The sequence below is a fragment of the Equus caballus genome, chromosome 28, assembly GCF_041296265.1.
Source record: "Equus caballus isolate H_3958 breed thoroughbred chromosome 28, TB-T2T, whole genome shotgun sequence".
Lineage (NCBI taxonomy): Eukaryota > Metazoa > Chordata > Mammalia > Perissodactyla > Equidae > Equus > Equus caballus.
In genome coordinates, this window is record NC_091711.1 from 21,159,225 (window position 1) to 21,186,215 (window position 26,991).

At 37.4% G+C, this 26,991-nt stretch overlaps 1 protein-coding gene across 4 annotated transcripts in view; it reads right to left on the reverse strand.

The window, feature by feature from the left end:
• Positions 1–24,395, reverse strand: part of ATP2B1 (ATPase plasma membrane Ca2+ transporting 1) — a 66,745-nt gene extending 42,350 nt beyond the window's left edge. For all 4 annotated transcript variants that reach the window (XM_023631607.2, XM_023631606.2, XM_070253951.1 and 1 more), the window contains exons 1-5: positions 23,970–24,395; positions 12,853–13,050; positions 6,607–6,861; positions 6,390–6,515; positions 2,432–2,572 (exon numbers count right to left, since the gene is read on the reverse strand). In XM_023631607.2, coding sequence (XP_023487375.1) covers positions 2,432–2,572; positions 6,390–6,515; positions 6,607–6,861; positions 12,853–13,050; positions 23,970–24,177 — 928 coding nt within the window. In that variant the 5' untranslated portion in view covers positions 24,178–24,395. The remainder of the gene's footprint in view (positions 1–2,431; positions 2,573–6,389; positions 6,516–6,606; positions 6,862–12,852; positions 13,051–23,969) is intronic.
• Between the last annotated feature and the right edge of the window lie 2,596 nt (positions 24,396–26,991).

Here is a 26,991-nt window from a genome sequence, read left to right on the forward strand (position 1 = left end):
ACACTCCCTAGGTTTCAACCACAGGGGAATACCCCAAAATAATCTGGGGCATCTAAACTTGTTTGACTTCTCCATAAGACTTTACTCTTTTTTACACTGTAATAAACCCAAATACGGTCTAAGAGGTTTTCAAACTAAATACAGATATAATCCTAAGAAAGTAGAAAAGGGCAGGGGTAGAAAGAGAGGGACGAATGTCATAGGAAGACAAGAGGCACACAGGAGAGCTTTGACAGAAGTGAGAACAAAAATGGTATGTGTAAAAGATGGGAGAGGCAAGCAAGTAAAACTAGAATATGAAGATACAAAATAAGCCAGTGAGACTACTACGTAAGGTAATTCCCAAGTTAGCTTAGATGTGGAGAAAACAGAAAGATGAGAACGTCTGAAGCAATAAAGTAATCCAGGAGGGTATGGGTCTATTGTTTGGAGAAGGCAGTATAATATTAAAAATGACAAAGAGGAAGTGGAAGTAGAACCATTCAGCCTATTTTTCTTCCAGCTTCTCTATCAAGGAGAGCTATCTTCAAACTTGAAAATGTGGAACAAACATGGTCAAGAAGAAAGAGACGCTCAAGATAGGAGGAGATAGTAAGAGAATACCCAGCTACATTTAATGAGCTCAAGTTTGGAGAGAGAGCCAGACCACGAAGGGAACTGAGACCGATCACCCTGGACTCTCTGGAGTGACCACCAAAGCAGTCAAGGGAACGGGAGGAGAGCTGGAAACCCACAGATGGAAAAATGGTGTTCTGTTCTAAAAAGGAAACCAAAATACCCCCAAGAATCAAAAATGGTAGATAATCAGTTATGTGTTAATTCCTGGGAATACTCTTGACTGGATTAATAAAAAACAGGGGTATAAAATCTTAGAAAGAAGGGTGCTTATTGCAGAGGACACTGTGGGGTCAATAAGAATAAAGACATGATCCAAACTTCCCTTTCTGTTTTAATAGGGTCCGCTGACTTCAGTCTCCTATAAATCAGGACCTACACAGTGTTACAGTTAAAAGAGCACAGACTCTTGAGCCAGATAAGAGGGTCTGATCTGCCACCTAGTAGATCTTTGATCTGAGCAGGTTATACAACCTCCATAAGCCTCAGTTTACACATCAGGAGAAAGAATAACAGTCTCTACGTCATATGGCCGTGAGGATTCATGAGATTATGCACACAAAGCACTCAATAAATGGTATCATTACTCCGGGTTTTCAAATTGCCTTCCACTCCATGTTAAGAAAGCCAAGGTGGCACATGGAGGGCTATTATGAGGGGTGGGATAGGCGAAACCTAGAATGTGGGGCTTGTTACCCTCGCTTGCAGCCAGAACTTTTCAAACACATTTCAGTTTGAAATACAGATTGCATAGCTAAAGCCAAAACTCAAAGAATAAAACACCTAAATATTCAAAACACTTCTGTAGTGCAAACCAAGACTTTAGCGAGGCATTCATTTTAGATCTCAAAATACTTCTGAGTGAGAGAAACATGCACTTACTTTCCTAAGTAAAATTAAATAAATCTAAGTGGTTAAACCACAGTTAACTGCTTTCAGCCTAAAGGGAAAAAGCACCAGAGAGTGATCCTGAATGGGAGAAAAGGGTGGTACAGCAGATACTGAGAAGCAGGGTGGGGAGGGCTTTTTAAAAAAAGGAACATGGCCCCCAGCTAAGTGATTCTGAGCTGTTTCCTTACATAGGACAGAGCTTCTTATAAGATCCTTGCAGATAAGCTGTGATTATAAAGTTTGTTGATGACAGATCACTTGGACGGACAGCAATCAAAACAAAAAAATGTTGGTAGTTAATGATGGGCTGAAGATAACAAGAAAAACCTAAGAAGTGTCAAAGTGAAGCCTTGGTCTTATGTCCAAAAACCAACTGCATAAGTACAGACTGGGAAATGTGAATCCTAGCAGAAAATCTGAAAAAGATGAAAAGCTCAATGGGACCAAAGTGTGAGATCGCTGACAAAAAAGGCTACTACTCAAGCAGCAGAAAAAATGAACAAATAGAAAGTGAGAGTTTAATTCATTTTGCTGGTCAGATGACAGGGAGATTCTAAAACTAGAGAATTAACAGAATAACAGAATTAACAGAAAAATTAATTAACAAAAAATTAAAATTAACAGAGTTAACAGAAAAAAACAAAATAAAGCCAATGGAAGTGTCTGAGGAGATGCTGAATCTGTCTGGCTATGGTAAAGGCTTCAATGTATTCACTAAAGCTGCTTCATAGACTGTTAGGTCTGAAAGGAAAACGCCCCATTCGTTAATTCTACCACTTCAAAGTACAATACTGGGTAATTAACTTTTGGTACAACTTTTCATTTCAGAATCTCATGGAAGAAGCGTACTTTTTTGTACCAGTTCTTCTGATCTTAGTTGCTGTATTTCCACATACCAATTCTTATAGTAAACTGCGATTCTTACTTTTCTTTTCCTTTTTCTTCTCATCTTTCTTCTCTTCCTCTTCGCCTCCAGCTCCAAGTAAGGTAAAGATAATTCCAGTTTGAGAATTTACACCTACAGCAGTAACTACCATTCTTCCAGAGCCTTCCATTACATGAGTACCTACAACAACAGAAAACTTGTTTGTCTTTTAAATTCAGTAAGACATTAAATAAAACCTAAGTTCTTGGGCTTAAGGTTTTAGCTCTGTAATAAGTCATATCTGAGTTCAAACCTCACTCTACCACTCATTTATCACGTAATAGCGGGTAAATTATAACATCTCAATTCCCCATCCACAAAACGAGGAAAACAGTACCTACACTTTATAAAAACGAGACTCAAATAAGCCTATAAATGTAAAGTGCTTATTAGCACACTGCCTGGAATTTGTAGCAGTTCAATGAATGCTCAATATTTTAAATTATTATTATTGTTATTATTAGGGACATTTCCCTAAGAAATAAGTTGCTTATAAAGAAATGTGCTTATAACCAAAAGGATTCCACAGCAACAAATGCCATATTTCCCACATTCAACCCCACAACCGCTACCTAACCCAGGCTTTCTACCACAGCGTGCCTAGATTACTGCAATAGCCTCCTAGCTTGTCTGTCTTTCCAGTTCATCCTGAAATCAGTTTTAGTCTTCCTGAAATGTGATTTTTTTTGAAAGATATGCCCTGAGCTAACATCTGTTGGCAATCTTCCTCTTTTTCTTTTTCCCCCTCCCCAAAGCCCCAGGGCATAGTTGTACATCCTAGCTGTAAGTCATTCTAGTTCTTCTATGTAAGCGCCACCACTGAAAGGGAGTGGCTACTCAAAGACGGTGGTGTGGTTCCCAGACCAGGAAGCAAACTCAGCCTGTGGGAGCAGGGAGCGCCCAACTTTAACCACTACACCATCAGGGCTGGCTCACTAAAATGTAATTTTATCATAAGCCTCTCACTACTCAAAAACTGACTCTACGTCGCCTACTAGATTAAGTCCAAAGTCTTACCCTGAAGCCAACCAATCTTTCACACTTTCTCACCCACTACTCTGACATCTTCTTAAAATAATATGCCGACAAACTTGTTTACAGTTCTCCAGCTTGTACATCCACATCTCTGCATCTTTCCTCACTCATTAAAAGGCTTCCCATCTCTCTATTCTAATATTTTCGTGAATTCTAAGTAGCTTTCGAAACTTAACGCTTTTTTTTTTTTAACACTCAATAAAGTCTTCTTTATAGTTATCGCTTACTTATTTGATCTCCTAGTTCACAACCATCTGGAGGGGAGGGCCTGTGGCACCTACCACCATCTTATGTACCAAATCAATGCTCAGGGATATTTGCAACATAAGATCATAAAGCATATGTACTTACTCCAATACCTAAGAATTTATATTTGGCTATTAATTACTGAGTAACTTATCCAATATGAATTTTTTAGGCCTTTGATTTTGTTTTTAAAAATCTATATTTTGAATACTTCTCTAGTAGCTTCTTTGCCAGTGAACATGTAAAGGAAACAAGAAATGAAATTAAGGATAGTGAAACAATAGTTTTTGTGCGAGGACTATGTATAAAGACAGTTTGTTTCTTTTAACAATTTTGGCTTTCGGTGGATTTCAATTTTTTATCTTCTATTCTTTCTTACCACAGGTAATCAGAAGTTGGCAGTTAACGTGCTCAGGCAGAGTAAACAGTTTTTGTTCTGGTTATAACCCCACTGCTGAGTAACTGCTTTTAAAAATCTAAATTTAAGAAGCCAAGCACAGCAGCCAGAGATGGCATCATGAGAATAAATTTAAAAATAAACGCATTTCATGTTTTTTAGTACATTTTTGGAATAGGGAAATAAATGCAGAAAACTTTCCCACCCGGCCTGTGATAAGGGACTCCACAAAGTTGCAGTCTTTTCTTAAACACGGAAAATTTATAGAGTTCTCTTGGTATACTTGGTGTGTTAGGAACCTGCGTCTAGCTACACATCTCTGTTAAAACAGAAAAGGACCAAAGTTCAGTTAAAGACGTCAACCCGAAGAGCTAAGCATTATGCAAATAAGATAGACATACACGAAAGTTCATGAAGTATATATGGCAAAAAGGCAAGAGGCGACTATCTCAGTTTACCAAATACTGTGGCCCAGTTACTCTGTGATGATAAAGTATGATTAGCTAGCTTCCCTCTCCTTTGGAAAGATTATAGACTATTTGGTTAACAGTAACTACAATTTCTTAGAAGTATGGCAAGGAATGAGTATATATTACACTAAAATACATTTTATATCCAAGATATTTGTCTGCTTTAATGAATTACAAGCACACCAATATAAAGAAATACCCAGAGTATGAATGTTCTTAGTGGTGTAGGATATTGAAGGCATACAAATCTCATGATTTTTTTTAAAGAAACCTAAGTCTATATTACAACTGAAACTTTCACCATTTATAATGGTGTTTATAATGCATATATAGTCATGCATCACTTAATGATCGGGATATGCTCTGAGAAATGCATCGTTAGGCTATTCTGTCATTGTGCGAACATCACAGAGTGTACTTACACAAACCTAGATGGTATAGCCTACTACAGACCTAGGCTACATGGTACTAATCTTATGCGACCAGTGTTGTATATGTGGTTTGTCACTGACTGAAATGTCATTAAGTGGCATGTGACTGTACTTGTAATTACTGTGATTTTTAGTGGTGGGATGTTTTGCAGTAAGCTTTTTGGCACATATGTGCAAATCTTAAAAAGGTAACAGTTAAACTTAAGCACACGCCTGAAATTGTAATTCTAACTTAAGTGACCCTTGTCATAGGTTTGACTTTGGTTTCAGCAAAACCATGTTCAACTAATTAAAACAAAAAGTTCACAAAGAAGAACTGAAAAACTGTAGCTGCCAAGTTACTAAATAATTAAATCAGCAGGAATTTCCCTACAATATATAAAATGTTAGCATTCCATTAACATCTGAAAATAATAGAAGACAAATAGGCACCATTTTGCTTCCTCCAAACTCTAGTATAATTCAATCTAAAAAATATATTTAAAATAACTGTTGTACAATTTTATAAATTCTATAAAGAATACTAGAAAATTAAGAGTAGGAACCTGGAAATCAAAAGTTAAAGAACTGGCATCTTTGGGAGTCAAGGTGTGGTACTACGGCTTCCTCTCATTCATCATTTTAGAAGGCAGCTTGTAATTTTTCCCATCAGCCCATTCACTTCATTTCCAATTAACCTGAGGTCAAGCTATCACAGTCAGGGTAGCACAAGAGCCTCCCACATAGCAGCCACCTCCCCTTTTCCAACAAATCCTTCCCTTCTCCACGCTCAGAACATGTCTTAACCACGTGCAAACTCCATCCTGCCCAGTAGATGTGGTGCTACCCCTGGACCTTCTGTTTATGAGTCATATCGTCTTAGATAAGACAGTTTATGTCTCACTCATTCCTCAGCAGTTAAATGAGGGAGTTGGATTAGGTAAACTTAAAGGATTTTGTTAGTTCTTTAAAAAAAAAAAAAAACCCTGTCCTTTGCAGACTATCATAGAGAATTCATTAATTTGCTGTAAACACAATCATTCTTTAATTTTATACTTCAATAGGCCTTAAGAACAAATGCGATACAGAAAAACTGAACAATTCAATAGAGATCATAGGCTTACATTCTACTTCTATCATAACACCAACATTAACTGAGTTTCAAATCTCTTCATTTTTTGGACGCAGATTCCACATTTGGACAATATAGCTCCGGATTCAAAGATTTCTAATGTCTCTGCTAGCTTACAAAAAAAGGTCCCTAAGGATTTTAAGGGTAGAAGCTAAGAAAAAACATAAAATCCTCTCCATATTATTGGCTTGTAGGGAAACTGTGTTTGCTGGCAATGGTATACAGTTGTGGAGGAGGAAAAGTTCAAAGTTGTAAAAGAAATTCATACCTGATAGAAGTAAGGGATCCTTATCTAAAGACTTCTTGACATGGTCAGATTCTCCAGTCAATGAGCTTTCATCAATTTTAAGATCATTGCCTTGAATAAGTATGCCATCAGCTGGAAGAAGATCACCTAAAACAAAAAGCAATGATGTGCTAAACTGTAAACAAGATTGCAATAATATTACACCTAGTGTGAGGCGTGCTGCTCTTTTTTTACTTACCATATTTCACTTGAGCAATATCTCCAACGGTAATGTCAGCTACAGGTATCTGAATGACCTGACCACCCCTGATGACTGTGAACTTCTGTTCTTGCTCAATTCGACTCTGCAAACCTCTAAACTGTTTTTCCTTACTCCAGTCATTGAAAGCGGTTACTAACACCACGCACACCACTGACAAGAGGATTGCAGCGCCTTCAATCCAACCGGTTTCACCTTCACCTTCTTCCTCGCCAACAGAAACTTGTCCACAAACTATTTGGAAAGAAAGAAAATGCTTATCAAAAGAGATTGTGAATTGATGGCAAAAGATACGCAACAAGTTCATTATAGTGTTTACATACCCCATTTATTTTACTTATAGCTATAACATCTTACTGAACTCAAAGCATTCCATAACGACAAGAATGATTCCTAGGTCAATTTCAAGTTCCCTGCCTCTCCAGATTCTCACCCCCCGGATAGGGAGGCAGTCTAGGGTACTAGTTAAGAGTAAGGACACTGGGGAAGATTAATCTCAGCGCTAAGGCACGTTAATTATTTTTGAGACTTGGTTTCTTCATCTGTCAAATTAGGATACCACCAACTACCAAGAGTTGTTGTGAGGACTGAATCAGAGGATACCTGTAAAGTAGGCAGAGCAGTGGCTGAAACATCCTTTGCACTCAATGATTACTGCTATTACCTACATTGCATACGGTCGGCAAGACAGACATGAAGTTAGGTATTATACGTTATTTATGAATCATACGTATTTACTGCATCACTTTTACTAGAGTATAACCAAAGCTTGGCTTTCAGAACATGAAAAGTTAAGCAAAGTGCTACTCAGGAATTCAACTATTTGGGCACCTACCCTAGGAGCCAGACACTATTTTGGGAGCTAGAGATACAGCAGTGAGTAAGACATACAAGCTCCCTCTCCTCAGGGAACTCACACTCAGATTGGCAGGTGCGGATGGTGCAGGAAAAATTCAGATGATAAAACACAAATAATTAATTTCAGATACTGTTACGTGCTATGAAGAAAATAAAACATGATGACATGCTATCAAATGAAGAAAGAGGGCTAACTGTGGTTGGGTGAACAGAGAAGGCCCCTCTGAGGAGTCCATGACGTTTGAACTTGGAGCCAATTGCTAAAAGGGAACCAGCCATACAGATCTAAGAGCATTCTAGGGAGAGATTAGAGTTAGTACAAAGGTTCTACGGCAGAAGAGTTCGGAAAAAGATAAGGGAGTGGAAAAAAACAAAAACTCAAAACTGTAGGGTCGATAATGGTGAAAAAAGAATAATGGAACAGAGCTTTTTAGACTTCGGGCTATAATCTATCTGTGAGTTCAGAATCAATTAAGTGGCTCATGACCAGCATTTTGAAAAATAAAACAGAACAATACAGAAAGGATATACATATAGCAAAGATAAGTGTTGTTTCTTGAAAGCTTACGTTGGTTATTTACAAATTCACATGAAGAAATACATTCTTCCGAGATCCTACGTAAAGTTATTTCTTATTGAGGGTTAAGCTGAAATCTCTGAAAGCCAATGGTTCTCTTAGGTCAGGCAAAGCAGGAAAAGGATTATTGAGAAGAAAAGAAGGAGTAAATGAATAACAGCAGAAATGGCTGAAGCATATTCCAGAATACTGAGCATGAACTGAAGAGAGGATGTGAGGTGTAAGGGTGCTGAATAAAGATTAATCTGGGAGAGGTATGTGGGACAGGTGAAGGGACAGAAGACAGAGGCTAGAGTAGGATCAACTGGGGCTGAAATGGAAGGGATGATGTGAAAACTCACAAAAAAACATCCCTAAACCATCAGTAGGATGTAGCCATCAAAGGGTATAAAGAAAGTTCTCCAAAGAAGATGGCAGGATGATCCAATTGTCAGTGCCAGTGCCACCAGCCCCACCAGATACTAAAACTCCTATTTTAATTATATTCAAGCTGAAGAAATGACCATGTATCATTGCGTACAATAACCAGTTACATGAATTAATGGTTTACATTTTCTTAAACAGTAGAAGCTGTAAGGACAGCTGTCCCTTATCACTCCCCCTGCCCAGAAGACAGGAGGTCTGCTCTCTGAATTAGATAAAGCAAGTGTGGACTCAAGAACAGACGAAGGGTGAAATGCCATGCTGACCACTTTCACCAATCTGGAAACACAGCTCAAATATTATCTTCCAAATGAAGCATTTCAGTGGGTTTTGATCTCATTGGTTAAACATGAAAATGCAATACTTTACAACAGTGTGCAAGAACAGCAGACTGACATCAGAAGATGGAATTTACCAGTCACATCTCAATAAAAACCTTCGCATAACTGGTGGATGGGAGTGAACATAACTACCATGATTTAATGAGTACACTCTTCCACTTAGATTTTCCTGACGTTTTGAGTTTCTTTTTCAGCAAGAGAGACATTAAAACCAAGTTCTGAAATAAACCAAACTTACACTCAAATCAGGTTAAATCAAGATTATCAAGTATAATTATGTATATGCAATAATGCTATAAAAATTTAAAATTTCATCTTTTTAATTTTTCAATTTCTATTTTTATATATGTTTAAAAATACACTCATTGTATATAGTTACAAATATATATATATAATTCATAAATACATCATTTGGAGATATGTGCTCAGATTTTTTTTCCTGATAGGTAAGTAACCAAAACAGTTTAAAGATCAATGCAACAGAAGTTAAGGGGTCTGGGGGCGGGTCCTGGGGCTGAGTGGTTAAGTTAGCACGCTCCACTTCGCTGGCCCATTTCACCAGTTCGGACCCTAGGTGCGGACCTGGCACTGCTCATCAGGCTATGCTGAGGTGGCGTTGCACATAGCACAACTAGAAGGACCTACAACTAGAATATACAACTATGTACTGCAGGGCTTTCGGGAGAAGAAGAAGAAAAAAAATTGGCAGCTGATGTTAGCTTATGGCCAATCTTCAAAAAAAAAAAAAAGGTAAGGGGAAGAAACTGTGAGACAATTATTTAATTTTCAGCTTTAAATTTCACCTGCATATTTATAACGAAACTACTGAATATTTCAAAAGAGAACTTGAAACAAATTAATGACATATTTCATTTCATATATAGTTCTACTTTATATTACACAAAGTTAGAATGATCTTGAAATAGACAGCAGTAAAATATTTCTAGAAACTGAATCCTTTTCCTATTGATGAACATTACAAATCTTTAGAGGGATAAAAATAATCCCTAAATCAAAGAGAAGAATGGACTGTAGTTTACCAGTAATATATGAAAAAAAGTATGTTAATGATCTTTTCAGTAAAATGCAAGTATAAATACAACAATAAAAATTGATTTTACCAAAGGTGTTCCCTTGTAAATATATTCACCTGAGAGAGATACACAATCTAAATTCAGTCTACGTTTTCTACCACAAGGCATATATTCCATTCTAAAATCCCCAACTTGAGCTACTTCTTCGGTGGTATGTAGCACCTGTCTGCCTTAATAGCATAACGAAGCAGTTCTTAAAGTGTTGTCCAGGAACCCCAGGGGGATCCTTGAGGTCAAAACTGTTTTTTTTTTTTTTTTTAAAGATTGGCACCTGGGCTAACAACTGTTGCCAATCTGTTTTTTTGTTTTTTTCCTGCTTTATTTCCCCAAACCCCCCCTGTACACAGTTGTGTATCTTAGTTGCAGGTCTTTCTAGTTGTGGGATATGGGACCCCGCCTCAAAGTGGCCTGATGAGAGGTGCCATGTCCACGCCCAGGATCCGAACCCTGGGCTGCCACAGCGGAGCGCGCGAACCTAACCATCCGGCCACGGAGCCAGCCCCAAAACTGTTTTTATAATAACATTAAGACGCTATTTGCCTCATATTGCATGAATGTATAGTGAAATTTCCAAAGGCCACATTACATGTGCTAATACAACACCATGAACACAGAAGTAGATGAGAATCCAGTCAGCTTCAATTAAGCCAGACAGCAGAGAGATGATGAAATGAAAAACGCTACTCTTTTCATTATTTCCCTTAAAACTTCATTAATAACAATAATCATATTTTATTATATATGTTACTTTAAAACGCATTAACATTTTTAAATTTCTCAGTTTTAATTTAGAATATAGTAAATGTATACAGATATAACCCACAGAATCAAAAGCTCTTTGGAGTCCTCAGTACTTTCAGAGTGTAAAAAGGCCCTGGGACCAAAGAGTCTGAGAAACACTAGTACACTAGTGACTACAGTGCATATTTTCACACAAAACAGTACCAGTAAGAAATTGTGACCATTTAGATTTCTGTGATGGTAGATTACAATGAATAGGTTTCCTTTTAAGTAAGTTACTACCTCGTAGTGTTAAAACATAACATGATGAAAAGATACATGAAGTACACTAATAAATGTTAACACAAAGTGCAAACACTAACTTTTCAGCATGGAACAAAAATATCTTTCTATGTTTATTAACACCTTCTGGGAGATGTTGAGTCTCTTTAACTGGTCTTATGACACTGACAACTAGATTATCTTCCCAGTTGGATCTAATACCAGTATCTCCTTAAGCAAATTTGGGATACGGCCTGTCACTACATCCTATAAAAGAAGCAGTCTGAATTCCAAAAAGGTTTGTCCAGACTTTGTCAGTAACAAAATCCACTCCCATTGATAACAGTTTTCTTTAGTTCTTAGTCTTAGGAAAAAAAATGTTAAAAAGTTTTTAATAATCTGCTAACTGACTCAATTCTAGAATACCAATTCCTAGCATTCCACAACGACAGTTGGGTAAACTGAACACTAAAGAATTTATCTGGATGTTGCTGAACATGGTATGCATCCTTTGTCAGATAAAAAGACACACATTTACACATCCTCACTTACCCACACATGCACACATACACATACATGAGCGCACACACACACATATATACACAAAAATATATTTTTAAAATCTGGGAGGATACATATCAAAATGGTACAGCAATAATCTCTAAGAAGTGGGATTTTCAGTGAATATCATTTCCTTTGAATTGTCATTTTCCCCCTAATTTTTCTACAGCAAAATATGTACTATTTATCTAATAAAAATAAATAAAAGTTCTAAAAATAATTTGGCTCAATACTGACAAAAATATTCCCTAAATCCTTTCTTATCTCTGCATTAGCGATTCTCAACCACAGGCAATTCTGTCCCCTGAGGGATACCTGGCAATGTCTGGAGACGTTTTTGGTTGCTTCATTTGGGGGGTGGTACAATGAACATGGCAACAAAGAAGGTTCCAGTGCAAAATGTCAACAGTGCTGCTGCTAAGAAAGCCCGATCTCCATTGATCTCAGATAAACTGGCTTATTCTGTGACCAACATTCTCCAAAAGAAAAGTTCTCACATAAGCTCCAGGCACACCTTTGAAGGAACTACTTCAAATGATTACCTAAGCCAACTTGTAGAGTTAGCAAATATTTGCTCAATTCTTCATAACTTGAAAGGCATAAGAATGAAGCTTTCACACACAAATACTTTGGTGAATCACTCTTCTGATAAACAAAATACTTCTGGCTCACTCTATAGCGACTTAAATACAGTGAGCAAAACCCAAGCTAGATTTCCTAGCAATTCTAGACTATACTCTCGGGGATATCCATTTTAAATAAATTTTTTTAAAAGGAGAAGAAGAAGAAATGTAAAGGTGGGAGAAAAGCAAAACCGTTTGTAGCTACAAGTTAAAGCAGATCTACCATTCTATAACGTATTTTTCCATCACACAGGATACTTTGTAGTATAAACATTTCTAGAATGGCAAGGAAATTACCCAAATCATGTATATAGCAACAAATTTTAAGAACTTGAAAATTAATAGACGGGAAGAGAACAGAATTTTGCTTTCATATGAGTTTCCTAAAGATTTTTTAAAAAATCAAAAAACAAATTAAATACCAATTTTTTCACAATAATGTTCTAAAGAACTTAAAACCTGTGATGGCACAGACACATCATATATATGGCTTAGCTCCTACCAGACACACAGTATGCATATATGGGAGGGTTATCGAGAAGTGACACCATCTATCTCATAGAGTTATTGTGAAAATTATCTGAGGTAATATATTTAAAGAACCATTAAAAGCACTATTAGAATGGTGCCTAGCACACAGCAAACAGTCAATGAATGCCCACCTGTTATTACGATCTATCAAGTAAGTAAATGAGTGAACTTAGTACCACACATAGAAGTCCTCTTTTCTTCCCCAATTTACTTACGTGCATTATCCCCTTCTGGAGGTTGATAAAAAGAAAGGCCCAATGATACTAGGGCTGCAATTTCTAATATAATTAAAGTGACATCTTGTAATGCTTCCCATACTAACTGAAGAAAGGTTTTTGGCTTTTTAGGAGGTATAAAATTCTTTCCAAACACTGCTTCTCTTCTCTCTATATCTGCAGGGTTTCCACTTAAACCTAATAAAAAGAAAACAAATTTCAGTGAACAGTTTTACAAATGAAAATATCTACTTTATACAAAACACATTCATTTGTTATACTTTAGGTTCCAATTCGGAAGACCCTACCAAAATGGTTTATTTTTGTGTATTAGACTAAGTGTATAGAATTTAAATCACTGAAAAACATGTGCAGTGCTTTAAAAGAACATTTTGAATAGATAATTCAAAACTGGATTAAGAATTTTCACTCTTCCCAACTGCTTATTTTTGATCATACTATCTTATACCGTCTTGTAGACTGACAGAGACCAGAACTGACCCGACAGTTTGGAGGTTTTATATTAGAATTAAACATTTCCCTGACCTTTACTTGTGTTTTCCCTCCAAAGATGGACGAGTATTTAAAGGTATTTATTTGATTCACTTATTGCATTTTGGTTAACTTAATCAGTGAAAGTCTGCTTTTCTCTCTTACTCACTGAAGAACAATGAAAAGTTAATCTATTACAGGCTTTCAAACTTCTCTACTAAAATGTCTGTTACAATTAGATTGATAAAAAATTTGCAAGTCACAAAAAACAGGAGACCTACGACGACCTTTCAAGTTTTACTTTTAGGATTTATTTCCAATTGAAGAAATAGGTGGCGCTATTGACTGACTGCACCTGCGGTCCCTGTAAGGGAAAGGGGACACTGTAGGACCTAAAACTTATTGCCTGGAGTGTGGAATTAGAAAGCTATGAGGGAAGAGGTTAAGAGAGTTGGATAAACATCAATTTTGCCTTTCCTTCACCCCATCAAGCAAGTCCTCCTCCAATTTAACCCAACTGGTCCTGTCAAGCCTGATACATCCCAATTAGCTAAAAGTATATACACATTTACATTATTGTGGGGGTCTGAAAGCACAGCAGTGACAAACGACATTTTTCCTTAGTTTAAGAATATCGAAGAAGGGGCAGAGATACTAGGATGATACAACTTTCAATTTACCATTATAGATTTAAATTTACAATTAATTTAATTCACTTCAACTCTTTTTTTTTGGCAAGAGCTCATTCTAAGAAAATATCAAAGGAGGAAGACAGGAAAACAGCAGATTACTGGAAAGCTCTCAGCTTTAAATGTTTTAGCTATTAATCTCAACGCAGAGGCAGGCAGAGAGCAGGAGAGAGAGAAGAGAGAAAGTATATTGTTAGAATAAACAATGAGAAAGGAATACATAGATTTTTAAAGTAATTATTTACTTTATTAAAGGTAACGAAAAGATTCCAGAGAATGTTTACACTAGTAACTGTAACAAACTCGGGTTCATACTGGGCAGTTCAGAATGCATTTTAGACTTCTGATGAGAAAAGTCATCAACAGAAGGGCTCCACAGAGTTCTAGGCTTTGAGACAGAGTAACAAAAGGAAACGCAGTGAAGAACTGGAGTAACTGATCAGGGAGAAAGACAATATGAGAGAAGAAACTTGAAAATTATAATTTCGAACCCACATACTGTTTCTTCAGACTAGAGCAATGCTCCCCAATCACACATGGCTGCAAACAGTTAACACGAGTCCATGGTTTAACCGAGGGATAGGGGAATCAAGGCAGTGAAGTTTTCCACAAAACAAAATTTATTTGTTTTAAAGAACTATAGTTTGAGAAGTTCCGAGATTACATGCTTACTGATTCTCAAATTAAATGTTCTTTCTTTTATGAAAGGATGATATTAGATAGCGGGAAAGTTTGTTCTGTCTTATGATTTAATGCCCTTATTAGCAAAAATAAAAGACTGCTATCCCTCCTGTGTCAGTCTTCAATTTTTTCTAAGAAATTTGTTTGAAGATAGTGGTTCTATCAGTTGAACTCACATTTAATAGAACCTACCATTAATTACATACATAACACCTGGTAGTTCTAAATATCACTACTGTAACTATAAAAATAACTGATCAAGGCTGTCCCCATGGCATAGTGGTTAAGTTTGGCGCACTCTGCTTTGGTGGCCCAGGTTTGGTTCCTGAGCGCAGACCTACACCACTTGTTGTCAGCCATGCTGAGCCAGCACAAAACAGAGGAAGATTGGCACAGATGTTAGCTCAGGGTGAATCTTCCTCAGCAAAAAAATAAAAATAAACATTGATTAAATCTTAACTTAGATTGAATATAACACAAACCAATATTTTATGTTAATGCTGAAAAGAACAGCCATGGAGCTAAAGATAGCTTAAAAACGTATCTTGGAGGGAATTTAGGAAGTAAAAATGTAGCTGGTCCTAAGGTTGTAATTCTTCTATCCTACAAGCACACATCTGGGTCACTATACCAATGAAGTTGTCTGGTTTAGGAATTAGAAGACCTAGGTTCCAGTTCAACTACTGAAATCTTGTGCCAGTCGCTCAATCTCTTTGGAGGCTGAGGGGGAACATTAATATTTGTTGGTGTAACTGAAAGACCAAAGGAGAAGGTACAAAATACGTACATCATAAACTACAGGATCATAGTTAATAAACGAAGTCATGGAGAAGACAAGTTACAAACTGAACACCACAGGTTTTAACTCCATTTTGGGGGCAATTAATTTCTATTAATATAAAATAATAAACTTACATAGTCTAAATATAATGAAGTTAACAGTTTTGTAACAAGAGTCTGTTCTCCACATCTGAACATCTACTACTGAACATTTCCTACTTCCAGGCGTTGTTCTGTGTGCTGAGGAATCAGTGCGAGCAAGGGAAGTCCTACATTCAGCAACCTAGTGTTATACTGGAGGGAGACAAAGAGACAAGTACAACAAAATAGAGAGAGAATTGGCATTTATTCTAACTGTCAAGGAAACCACTAGAAGATTTTATAGCAGGGTAGTTACATGAGATAACTAATCGCACCAATGTGGCTGTGTGAAGGATAAATTCAAGCGTGCGAGAGTGGAGGGAAAAGAGCAGTTGGGAGGCTGTTGCAGGACAAAGCAAGAGATGACCGTGGCTTGCATCTGGGTTTTAGAAGGGGAGGCAGAGTGATGGATCTGCCACGTATCCTGTACGGAGATCACACAAAACCTGCTGAAGAACTAGGTCTGGTGAAAGAGAAACAGAAGAATAAGAATGATACTAGATTTTTTTTGTCCATTCCCTTAAGTGGATGGATGGTAGAGACATCTACCAAGACAGGACAGGGTTTGGAAAAGGGAGGCAGGAGTTAATGGTTGTTTGATAGATTTAAACACGAGATGCCCATTAAACAAACAAGTGGAGATGTTTGCAGACAGCTGGGCAGCCATATTCAGAACTCAGGGAGAGGTCTGAGCCAGGGAGTCATCAATACGTAGACAATTCTGGAGCCATGGGCCGACGAGAACTCCTAAAAGCTAGAGTACGCAGACAAGGAGAGAGCAAGGCTGAGGCAAGAGCCTTAGAACACTCCAACATTTGATGATCAGACAGGGGAGGAGCACCCAAACGCAACCGAGAAGAAACCGCAGGAGGCAGGGAGGGCAAGCACACAACAGATTCGTGTAGTACTACGGAAGCTTGGAAAAGGGGAATTTTAAAAAGATGATGCGGCCGACTATATGCGATGGTGTTACAAAGGTTAAGTTAGATGAAGACAGAGAATGGACAACTGGCTTTCACTAGTGGAGGCTGATGACCTTGATAAAGAATCTTCCAGTGGAGTGGTGTGGAAGAAAGTCCGATTAGAAAGAACTGAACAGAGAATGGGAATGAGTAAGTGGAAACAATGAGTATAGATAACTTTTTTCCAGGAGTGTGATGCAGTGGGGAGAAATGAAGCAGTAAAGGTGAATTTAAATGGGTAAATAAAACCCATTTTATTCTTTTAAAGATGAGTGACAGATTTTAAGGAAGGTTATTTACCAATGGAAATGATCAAGTAGAGGAGTGAATGATGATACAAGAGACACAGGCTAATGCAGGAGGGAAAGCCTTTGCAGAGGCAAGAGGAATAGAATCCAGAGTGTGGGTGTTAGTCTAGGTGCAAGAGGAGGTTTCCACTGTGAGGAGGGAGAAACCAAAGTTTGTAGGGAAGAGATATAGCTAAACTGGTGGAACTGGTAATGAGATTACATGGTCCTAGTTTTAAAAATAGATATGATACCAAATCATTAAGAATAACTTATGAACAAATATAACGAGAAATCGTCTGCCTAGTCCTGTTGGCTCAGTTGACTGTAATGCAGTGGTAATGAGGCCAAGGGCACACGTGGTATTGATCTCCTTACGGCCCAGTTAGCTTCAAAGAGAAAACAGATTCAAAACCCATCAAAAGCAGTCTCAGAATATATGCTTTTGGGGTCTGGATCCACCATTGTGGGAAGTTAAAAAAAAAGCCTATATTCATTCTAGAATAGATAATTGCTCCAGAGTACTGTCTATATATTTGAGAAGGACATATTATGGAATAAAATGCAAATTCTATCAATAGCTTGACATCTTACAAGAAAATGTAGCATTCCAACAGCTGGAACTAATAAAAATCATGTCTCAATTTAGGAAATGAAGAGGGGGGAGTACTGGAATGTAGGAAGCAGGTGGGTTTAACTGAAAATCACAGCTAATATACAGCACATATCACAGTCTTATCAAATTCTGTACATGAAATTATGTCAGTATTTGTGTGTACATATGTGTCCGTGTGGTAGTGGTGATGGCAGCAGCCACCTTGACTTCTTTAAGTGAGGGCCACGTGGAAACATACAGACCAAGAAAGTAGGTGAAAATTTATGTTTAGGTGCTTTCTTCTTGGGAAATAAACTAATACTCTCATCATATCGTCAATTTCAAAAGAGGAGGAGACCCCCCTTCCTGCCAAATTTATGAATCACTGATCAAACATCAAACTTATGCATTCATTCCCGAATGCCTACCATGGGCCAGACACTGACAGGCACTAAACACACAAAAGGAAATGAGTCAGACAGGATGCCTTTCTCTGGCACTTGCCCTCAAGGAACGCATAGTGTGGTGGGGCAGACTGACAGTAACCAGTGAATCACAACCCAGGGTGTATTACAACGGGGGTGGTGAGGATGTTAGGGCAGTACACAGAGAACTGGAATCCAACACGTAGGGGTGGGGATGGATAAGGGAATTCCAAGATATCTGACCTGAGAGCTAAGGAATGATTAAGAGGAAAAAACAGTCATAGGAAGGACGAGGTAAGGTGTTTTAGGCAAAGAGATCAGGATGTAAGAGGCCCAGAAACAAGAATGACTTTAGCAAAATAGTATTTAAGAAATTTTGCTATGCCTCAAACATTGAGGAGCAGCGTTGGAAAGAAGAGATGACGTTAGGAGGTAAGCAGGGGCCAGATCCCAAAGAGATTTGTTAACTTAAGTGAGAAGTCTGAACTTCATTATAGGGCAATGCGAAACCACTGCCAGCTTTAAGCAGGAAAGTGACAAGCAGCATGAAGGGAGACAGGAAAAGCCGCTAGTCTGCTGTTACTTGAATTACTACACAGAAGACAGCGGCCTCAAACAGGGCCATGGGGATGCAGAGAAGCACACGCCCTTGAGTTAAGACAATGCTGGGAGTCAGAATTCCCATGTCTTGCAAACCAAATGAGCGAGAGTGGTTGAGAGACTCCTGTCAAAGTCAAGGCCACGTAACAAGGTGGATAACAGTTTCGTTGGAAAGGGGAAAAAGAGAAATATGCTTCCAGAAGGGAAAGTTCAGAAAAGCTGAGAAAATGAAGATATCGTAAAAGAAGTGATTAGGCTTTTGGGCCCAAAGCTTGGGAGAAACACCTGGACTGAAGCTACAGATGGTGGAATCCTCAGCGTCCAGATGATATGTGAAGTCTCAGGAGTGTATGACATCACCCAGGGGAAGTGGATAGATGAACAGAAGCCTGAGGCCCGCCAACTTCTAAAGGAAAGCAGAGGAGGCTGACGAGACCAGCCAGATAGGAAGAAAGAAAACTCTGAGAGCATAACGTTATGAAAGACAGAATGTCTGAGTTCTGTACTCCAGAAACTGAACCTAAAAATATTCTAACTAAAGCTATGCTACTTCAGGTTGTATCAAGTACAACTTTAATACTACGAAGTTAGAGAAGTAGTAGTCAGTGTTACAACTATTAGCAAAAAATTCATAAGCAATGAAAATTAGTGACCTGAGCAGGTATTAATTAAATGTATAATTCTCTACTACAGCAGCAATCAATTTCTAGGACAAGGTCATGTAGGATCATCCATATAAAGCCCTCACTGGTAACTCCATACAAGTACTGAAACCTCCACAGCTGGCACACCACAGCTATGCAAATGCTTGCTGAGCACCTGAAAGGGCTGTGCCACCCCGAATAACCAAGGACACACATCAGGGCAACAGAGCGTTCTCATGGTAGTCTATAAGTCAATAATGACTTCTCCTGGGCAAACGGCTGATTTTTTAGAGAGTTAAAATACATTTCCATGTGTGAATGTTAGTTTTATCATACTGCACTGTGAAGACATGGTCAAGGCACATCATGACCAACAGCCTTACTTCTAGTGAGTGCAAATATCAACTGCCAGCTGAAACACGATGGAAACATTAGTCCGCCAGGGACAACAGCTGTCGACTCTACCCTGCTTCCTACCACATACTTCTTTTGTTTCTTTCTACCAGTTTCCTTTCTTCACTTCCTTTGCTTTTTTTTCTTCTTCTTCTACCTAATTTTAGCAACCACCACCTAAGCTTAGTGTCTCATGTGTTTTCTTGCCTTTCGCAAGTAAACGACGCTGTGCCTCTTACAGATTACCACCTGATACCCGTCTTTAATTTTTATGAATTCATTTTTATCCTTTGTTTAATGCAGTACTATTGAATGATAAACATGATACCAGGCCTAGAGATCTGCATTCTAAAAGTCTTATTATCAGAGTCTATTCTCCTATTCAATGTAAAATATAATATAGAGAACATAGGAACACATTAAAATGGAAAAGATACCAAAAGCTAGTGTAAAACTAAAAGGATCAAGAAATATGACGTAGAATAAGAATAAGAAGACAATGTAGGAAAACAATAAAGATACAGGAAAAAAAAAACCTGTAATGATAATTTTATGCAGTTAGGATGTTATAAGCAGGTTATTTTGGCATAAAGGTACATTCTTGGATTTGGAGGACTATAAGATCTGTGCTTCTTCTAACAGATAAAGCTAAAAATATGAAGTGACAAGTCTCAATTTCTGTTTACCTTGAAATTTATAGTTCTAATTCTATAAAGTAAAGATGGGTAATCAAAACCATTAGGAAGTTTTTAATACGAAAATCATATGCGGCTCAAAACACTTCCTATTGATCAGTATAAATACAATGTGCTTCAAATCAAGTTTCAGGACTACTCTGCCAAAAAACAAGCAATAAATTAGCAAGTCAAATAAGGAAGCACACAGATACAAAAATAGAACCTTAAACCCAATTTTTTCTTCATTATGTTATTCCTGCCATCAAAAACATACTATCGAAGGGCCAGCCCAGTGGCATAGTGGTTAAGTTTGCACACCCCAATTCTGTGGCCCCAGGGTTTGCAGGTTCAGATCCCAGGTGCGGACTTCACACCTCTTGTCAAACCACGCTGTGGCAGCATCCCATATACAAAAAAATAGAGGAAGACTGGCACAGATGTTAGCTCAGGGCCAATCTTCCTCACCAAAAGAACCAAAAAAAATCCCAAACTATTGAGAAGAGAGAACACAGGTACCTCTTTTCTCATAATCTTTTTCGCAAGCTGTACGAGATGAACTTTTATAACACGTAGTACACTACAGTGGTCAAAAGCATGTTCTCGGTAGCTAAAATGTCAAGGTTTGAACCCCTACTCTGGGCTTATGAATTGTGAGACTTCAGGTAAGTCACTTAACCTTTTTATGCTGTGAGTTCTTTGGCTGTAAAATAGGATAAAGCTGTTGCGAGGACAAAATAAGTTAAATATCTTTAAGTGTTAACAACCAATCTGGCACAAAAAGCATTACCTAAATGTTACCTACCATTTTTGTTGTTATTAAGAAATGTCTTAAATTGTTCCTCCACACTTTATAGCAATCTAACATCAACAACCCCAATATTTCTGATTTCCCTTCTCCACTCATTTTTCTCTTAAGCACATATCACTAACTACACATTTCATTTAGGTGTCTCGTAAATTGTCTCCCTCATGTAAAAATAAGGCAGGCATTTTTGTTTTATTCATGGATGTACATCCAGAGCCTAGAAAAGTGCCCTCCACACAGCAGATCCCTGATGGATACAATATCCTGGTAATTCTAAGACACATATATTCTTACATTTTATAAACTTCTCTGAAATTGGGATGTAATTTAATTATACACTCACAGTTATCTTACAATTAAAACTGCCGACATAATTCTTTCTTTAGGGGGTATACAAAATATATGACAATTAACAACCCAGATCTGATCAAAGACTGGATTGTCAATGAATGAATTAATGAAGGAAAGAACTAAAGGGACAGATAAACTTCAGTTTTACCTAACCAAAATTCATGCACTTTGAAGAATCATTTTCATCTCACTTTCCCTGACTATAAGCAGGTTACACCAAGAGAAGAGTACCTGTCATCTAGATCATCTTCTTGGGCATACAAACCCCTTGCTACCTATCCCTGATGATGATTCATTTACTATCATTTGCCTAGTGGATCAGTGAAAAATGTTCATTAGCTTTCTGAGCAACTTAGTTCTAAACTTTGGAAATAATATTCCTGTGAAAGCTGCTTTTTTTATTTATTCTTACAATTGTAAACAAATATAATGCTTAAAATGGCTTTTTTACATTCTTCAAAAGAGTATTTCCAAATGACAAACTGTTTATATATAAACAGCGAAGATAAAACTTTGTACAGATTTTAACAAAAATTAAACTCACAACACTATGAAGAAGATGAGAAAGAATGTTCTAAGAACAAAAGAGGGAAAAATATTGCATACACTTTTTAACAGCACAAAGCAGCAGTAATACACATAAAATTTTGAGTGTCAAGTGAATATTTCTAGAGATCACCCACAGCTTCTATCATATTGTAAAAGAGGTACATAATCATCCCTTTACCAGACTTTAAAAACTACTGTAATAGATGCAAAACTTTCAGTTCACTTGATAAACTTCACTAAGCCAAAATCAACATGAGGAGCACCGCCCAAAACGACAAAGGAAAGTGCAGTGCAAACTAAGGAGAAATCATGTCCATTAAAGATGAGAACACAGGATGGACAGGTATTTAGTTATTAGAAGACAAAAGTTTTGATTAACTAACAGCATAGCAACAGAAAGACATGATTGGGGGAAGTGCAATTAAGTGTAGCTTTGAAACTGAAGTTCAACAATGCTTTTATGAACAAACTGTGTTGTTATATCGAGGGCTTTTTTATGTCAGTGTTTCCTATCAATTTGGTAATCACAAAACATCCAACTATTAGGTTTTAGATTAAATGCAGTAAGTACATACAGTTGAATTAATAAATCTACCAACTGAGAATAGCATATTAATGTACAATCTCTAAAGTGATATAAAGTTAGCTAACATTTCAAAGTGGGTTTGCATAATGAACAAGCTCTGATTTTTGTCAAATTACTGTCTATAAAAGTCCATGGGCCTATTTCTGATTCCCTGAGTTTACACCAACAAGAGGGAGCCCAGCTATCATTAAAACGGCACAGTGTATTTAAGGTATGACTAAGAAGTTCATGTTTCTAGGATTCTGACTTGAGGAAATGATCCAGAAAATCGGGAAAACTTAACAACAAGTCTTGCGGAAAAGAGAACATACTGCAAGTGATCTGAGGAAGCCCTTTTAGGATGTGTGCGAAGGTGGACACTGGCGCCCTCAAGATCATGCTACCTCAGAAAAATTAAAGTAACTATCTACCATTAAAACAATTAGCAATTCACAGAGAATTATATAAAGGTTTTAAGGAATTTGTTAGTGTGACTTAAAACTCTTGAACAATTTTGGAAATAACTTTTTGCTATTACTTTAAGTTGTACCACAAGTAGTACCATGGCATAAGGTGTTTCAGAAAAAATGTTAAGAAAACACTTTTACATAATTTCTCTATAAGTGCCTTTGGAATATATACCAATATACTTCAAGTTTTAACATTAGTAATTTCCCATCCTTACTAAAATAAATTCTAACCAGCAAACACTCATCCTCACATATCCACTCTGCTCCTTTGCAATCTGGAAACTCCTTCCTGAGACTTCCTAACCTTAATTTTATATTCAACGTGATCGTATACAAAAGGTCATCCTTCTCACACCATTTCAAAGACCATAATGCAGTGAAGTTATAGTGAATTTTCCTTTCTTTAGTCTCAAAAAGAAACTTACTACAAAGCAAGAATTATAAAACCAAAGCCTTCCTTGAACATAGGGAAAATGAACATAATTCTAAGACTGAAAACTATTTTTAATCAAAGGAAATGTCTGCTAGGTAGAAAACTGCCATCTAACATATACTCCATTTGCTTTAGGACCTTCTGAACTAATTATTAAAGTTTAGGTTAAAAACAACTTGGGCAGCTACTGGCAGTGACAACTATTTTAAGCCAGGTGGCGAAATGAAGGATCCTGAGCCGAGTGTATTTCCACTGAATCCCCTGAGGGCCACCAAGCCGGGTTCCATCCTCTATAGCTCGAGGGGAAAGACAATCTTGCTATTGTAAACAAGCAGCAATAATATGTCCAACAGTACAAAATATTTCCTCCCACCAACCTAAAAGATATAAATTAATTTGCAACATTATTTTCTTGATCTAAAGTTACTTCAACTGAATCAGAGAGCTGACTCATCTTTAACGTCACTAAAATTATGGGATAATCCTACAATAGCCAGGACAATATAAACATGTTTATGATGAGCCAAATATACTGAACTCTCACACAAAGGACTAAAAATGAACGTAATAAAACCCACCTTCATTGGGAGATGTTTTCAACCTGGTGCAAATTCCATAGACGTCGCCATAGCTTTCCTGTATTTTTCGTAATGCATCTGTAGACCTGAGCTCCATGAGGGCCCGCAGCTCCGCGAGCGTAATTCCAAAGTCTCCATCATGATTAGCTTCCTTCAAAGAGTTTTTTACTCCACCATATGCAACTGAGTTGTTTGCCATGTCGCCCATTACAAGTATAATTTATTAGGAGGAAAATGTTTCCCAAAAGACTCTAATTTTCACTTGATATATTTCCAAGATGAAAATCTTCTAAATATCAAAATCTTTCTTAAACCACACACTCATTGTATGACTTTGTACAGCAGCATCAGCAGCATTTCCCAGAGAAGTATCTTGACCTTTGGCCCATGACTAGTTTCTTCACATCAAGCATGAGATGTACATATCTGCAGAAGAAAACATTTAAGAGTTAATAAAATCCATCTTAGGGTATTATGCATATAAGTGTACTTTCTAAATGTCATCAGGTAGCTAATCACAGTATACCATTGAATTATAAAAAAATATTTAATTGTCATCTCATGCCTTTAAAATGTTTTACATGATAAAAAAATCAAAGTATAACTTCTAAATAAAATTGTATATCAAAACACATTAGATCTCACCATTACTAAATGAAACTGCATTTCACATGACTGAATTTTATGTTCCATTCAGTATGACTGTTATTAATAGTTATCATTAAGCACTTATGTTCCAAGCACTATACTAGTTGCTTTAAATTCATTCTCTCATTTAATCACCACAATTTAATCCCATGAGGTGTTATTATGCCTTACTCTACTGAGAAGAGTAAGCTTCAGAGAAATTGAGTTGTTTTTGCACAGCTAACAAATGCCTGAAACCAATGAGCTGGGATATCTCCAAGTCCATGTTTCTTCTAACATACAATCCTATTTCTCTAAACGTTTCATATAGAATAACCCCTGAAAGGGCAAAAAGCACAACAAACTTTCTAATACACTTTCTTGCAATTCTCCTTGGCCCCTCTGTGACGCCATGTGTAGCTCTGTTATGTATCCTCATTGTTGAGAAATTTAAAGATGGCTTTAAAGTTTGGCTTCCTAAAACGATCTTCCACCACGATTTCTGTCACATGTCACCGCCTTAGGTCCTCCCCTGACTGGCTATATAAGAAATTCCCTACCCCTTAGTCACTCTTTACTGTTACTCTATTTTTATGTTCTTTGCTAGCCCTTAGGATTATCTGCCATTATCTTGTTCATTTATTTATTTGTTATCTTTTTGTCTCCCTCCACCAACAATATTAGTTCTGAAGGCAGGGCACAGGTTTTTATCCATTATCATATCCTGAGAACCTAGAAATGTGCCAGGCACATGGGAGACACTCAATAAATGTTTGAGGAATGAATGGATGCATTACTTTAATTTTTCCTGACAATACTTTCAAGTTCTCCTTACTCTAAACTTCCAGAAGATGAGAGTTCAACTCTTCTTTCTCCATATACATCCTTTAAACAATCATCTCAAAGTTTTTAACATGCCCAACAATGGATTCTTCTCACTCCCTAATTAGAGCTCCCTCCCCCTCTCACCATTATCCTAATCACCTGGGCTTGAGATCGGAAATCATCTTTGATTCCATCCACCCCAGCTTTAGTCAGTTACTAAATTCTTCCCTTCAGTTAATTCCTCCTTTGAAAATCCTCTTCTACATTATCGTTTTTCTTGCTGATCTTCAAGTCCCCCTGAACAAATTATAACACTACCCCTGCAGGTTCTCTCATTCTAGTATCTCCTACATCCATTCCCTTCTGCATTTTGCTGCTACATTTAGTTTTATAAGTAGGCATCAGACCCCTATATGTAAATTTATAGGATGAAAATACAATCCCATTGCTCATGCCTGTTTGGCATTCAAGCCTAAACTCTATTTTACCTATTCAACCTCTCTCTCCCCCCAAATATCCTGCCCCACATTTCATAAATAAAAAGCTTAATGATTAGGAACTAGAAAAGATTACTGCCAAGTGAAATTAATCTTCAGCTATGAAACTGTCATCGGGATGTTTGCAAAACATGGTATGTGGTTCTCACAGTTCAGTATCCATCAAAATCACCTAGGGTACTGTTAAAATACAGATTGCAGGGCCCCATCTCCAGAGTTTTAGTTTCAGTCGGATTAGGGTGGGCTCCATAATTTGCTTTTCTAACAAATTCTCAGGTGATATGATGCCATGTATCCAGGGAGTGCACTGTGAGAACCACTGCACAGGAGAATGGGCTGAAAACTTCGAATCCACACCAGCTGGTAGAGAAGTTTGCTTGCCTGGGTTAAATGTGCAAGGATGTGATAGTTATGGACTCTGTAAGACATTTTCTTTCATTGCCTGCTTCCTCCCATTTCACAAATCCTTATGCTTGCCCAATTATTACCAATTTTACTCATCTCCTAGGCAAAGTGGGCTTCCTCCTAATCACACATCAATTATTATAATAACCCAACTTCAAAAACTGGAGACGGTGGTTATTTGATAATCTCCCTGAGTTTTCATACCCAAAATACGTTGGTATCTGAACCATCATGGCAACTCTAAAATAAATTATTATTATTAATTTAAGAGAAAATAATTAAGATTCACAAGTCTGTGTGTTGGGGGCATGTGTGTCATCATTCCTCTGGTTTCCACAAAGAGGAATTTTCCTTAACAACTTCTGGCTCCCAACTCACCCATTACCACTGAGGTGAAATGAGCTGCCTGACAGATTTTTCCAGGAGCAACTAAACGTATGTCACTTCCTCACCTCTCTGCCTTCTTTTGGAAGGCAGATGTCTGCAGGACTCATGCATTCTGGTTTGAGTTAATTAGGGGCAGATCCCCAGGTTAAAAAACCTATTGTTCAAAAAAAAAAACCTATTGTTCAAAGTGCCCAGGGTGGGGGCAAATAACTGTTTAGTTCTGGGTTCAATATTAGAACCTCACTATTGTCACAAAAAAACAAACCTTCATTTCAGCTTTA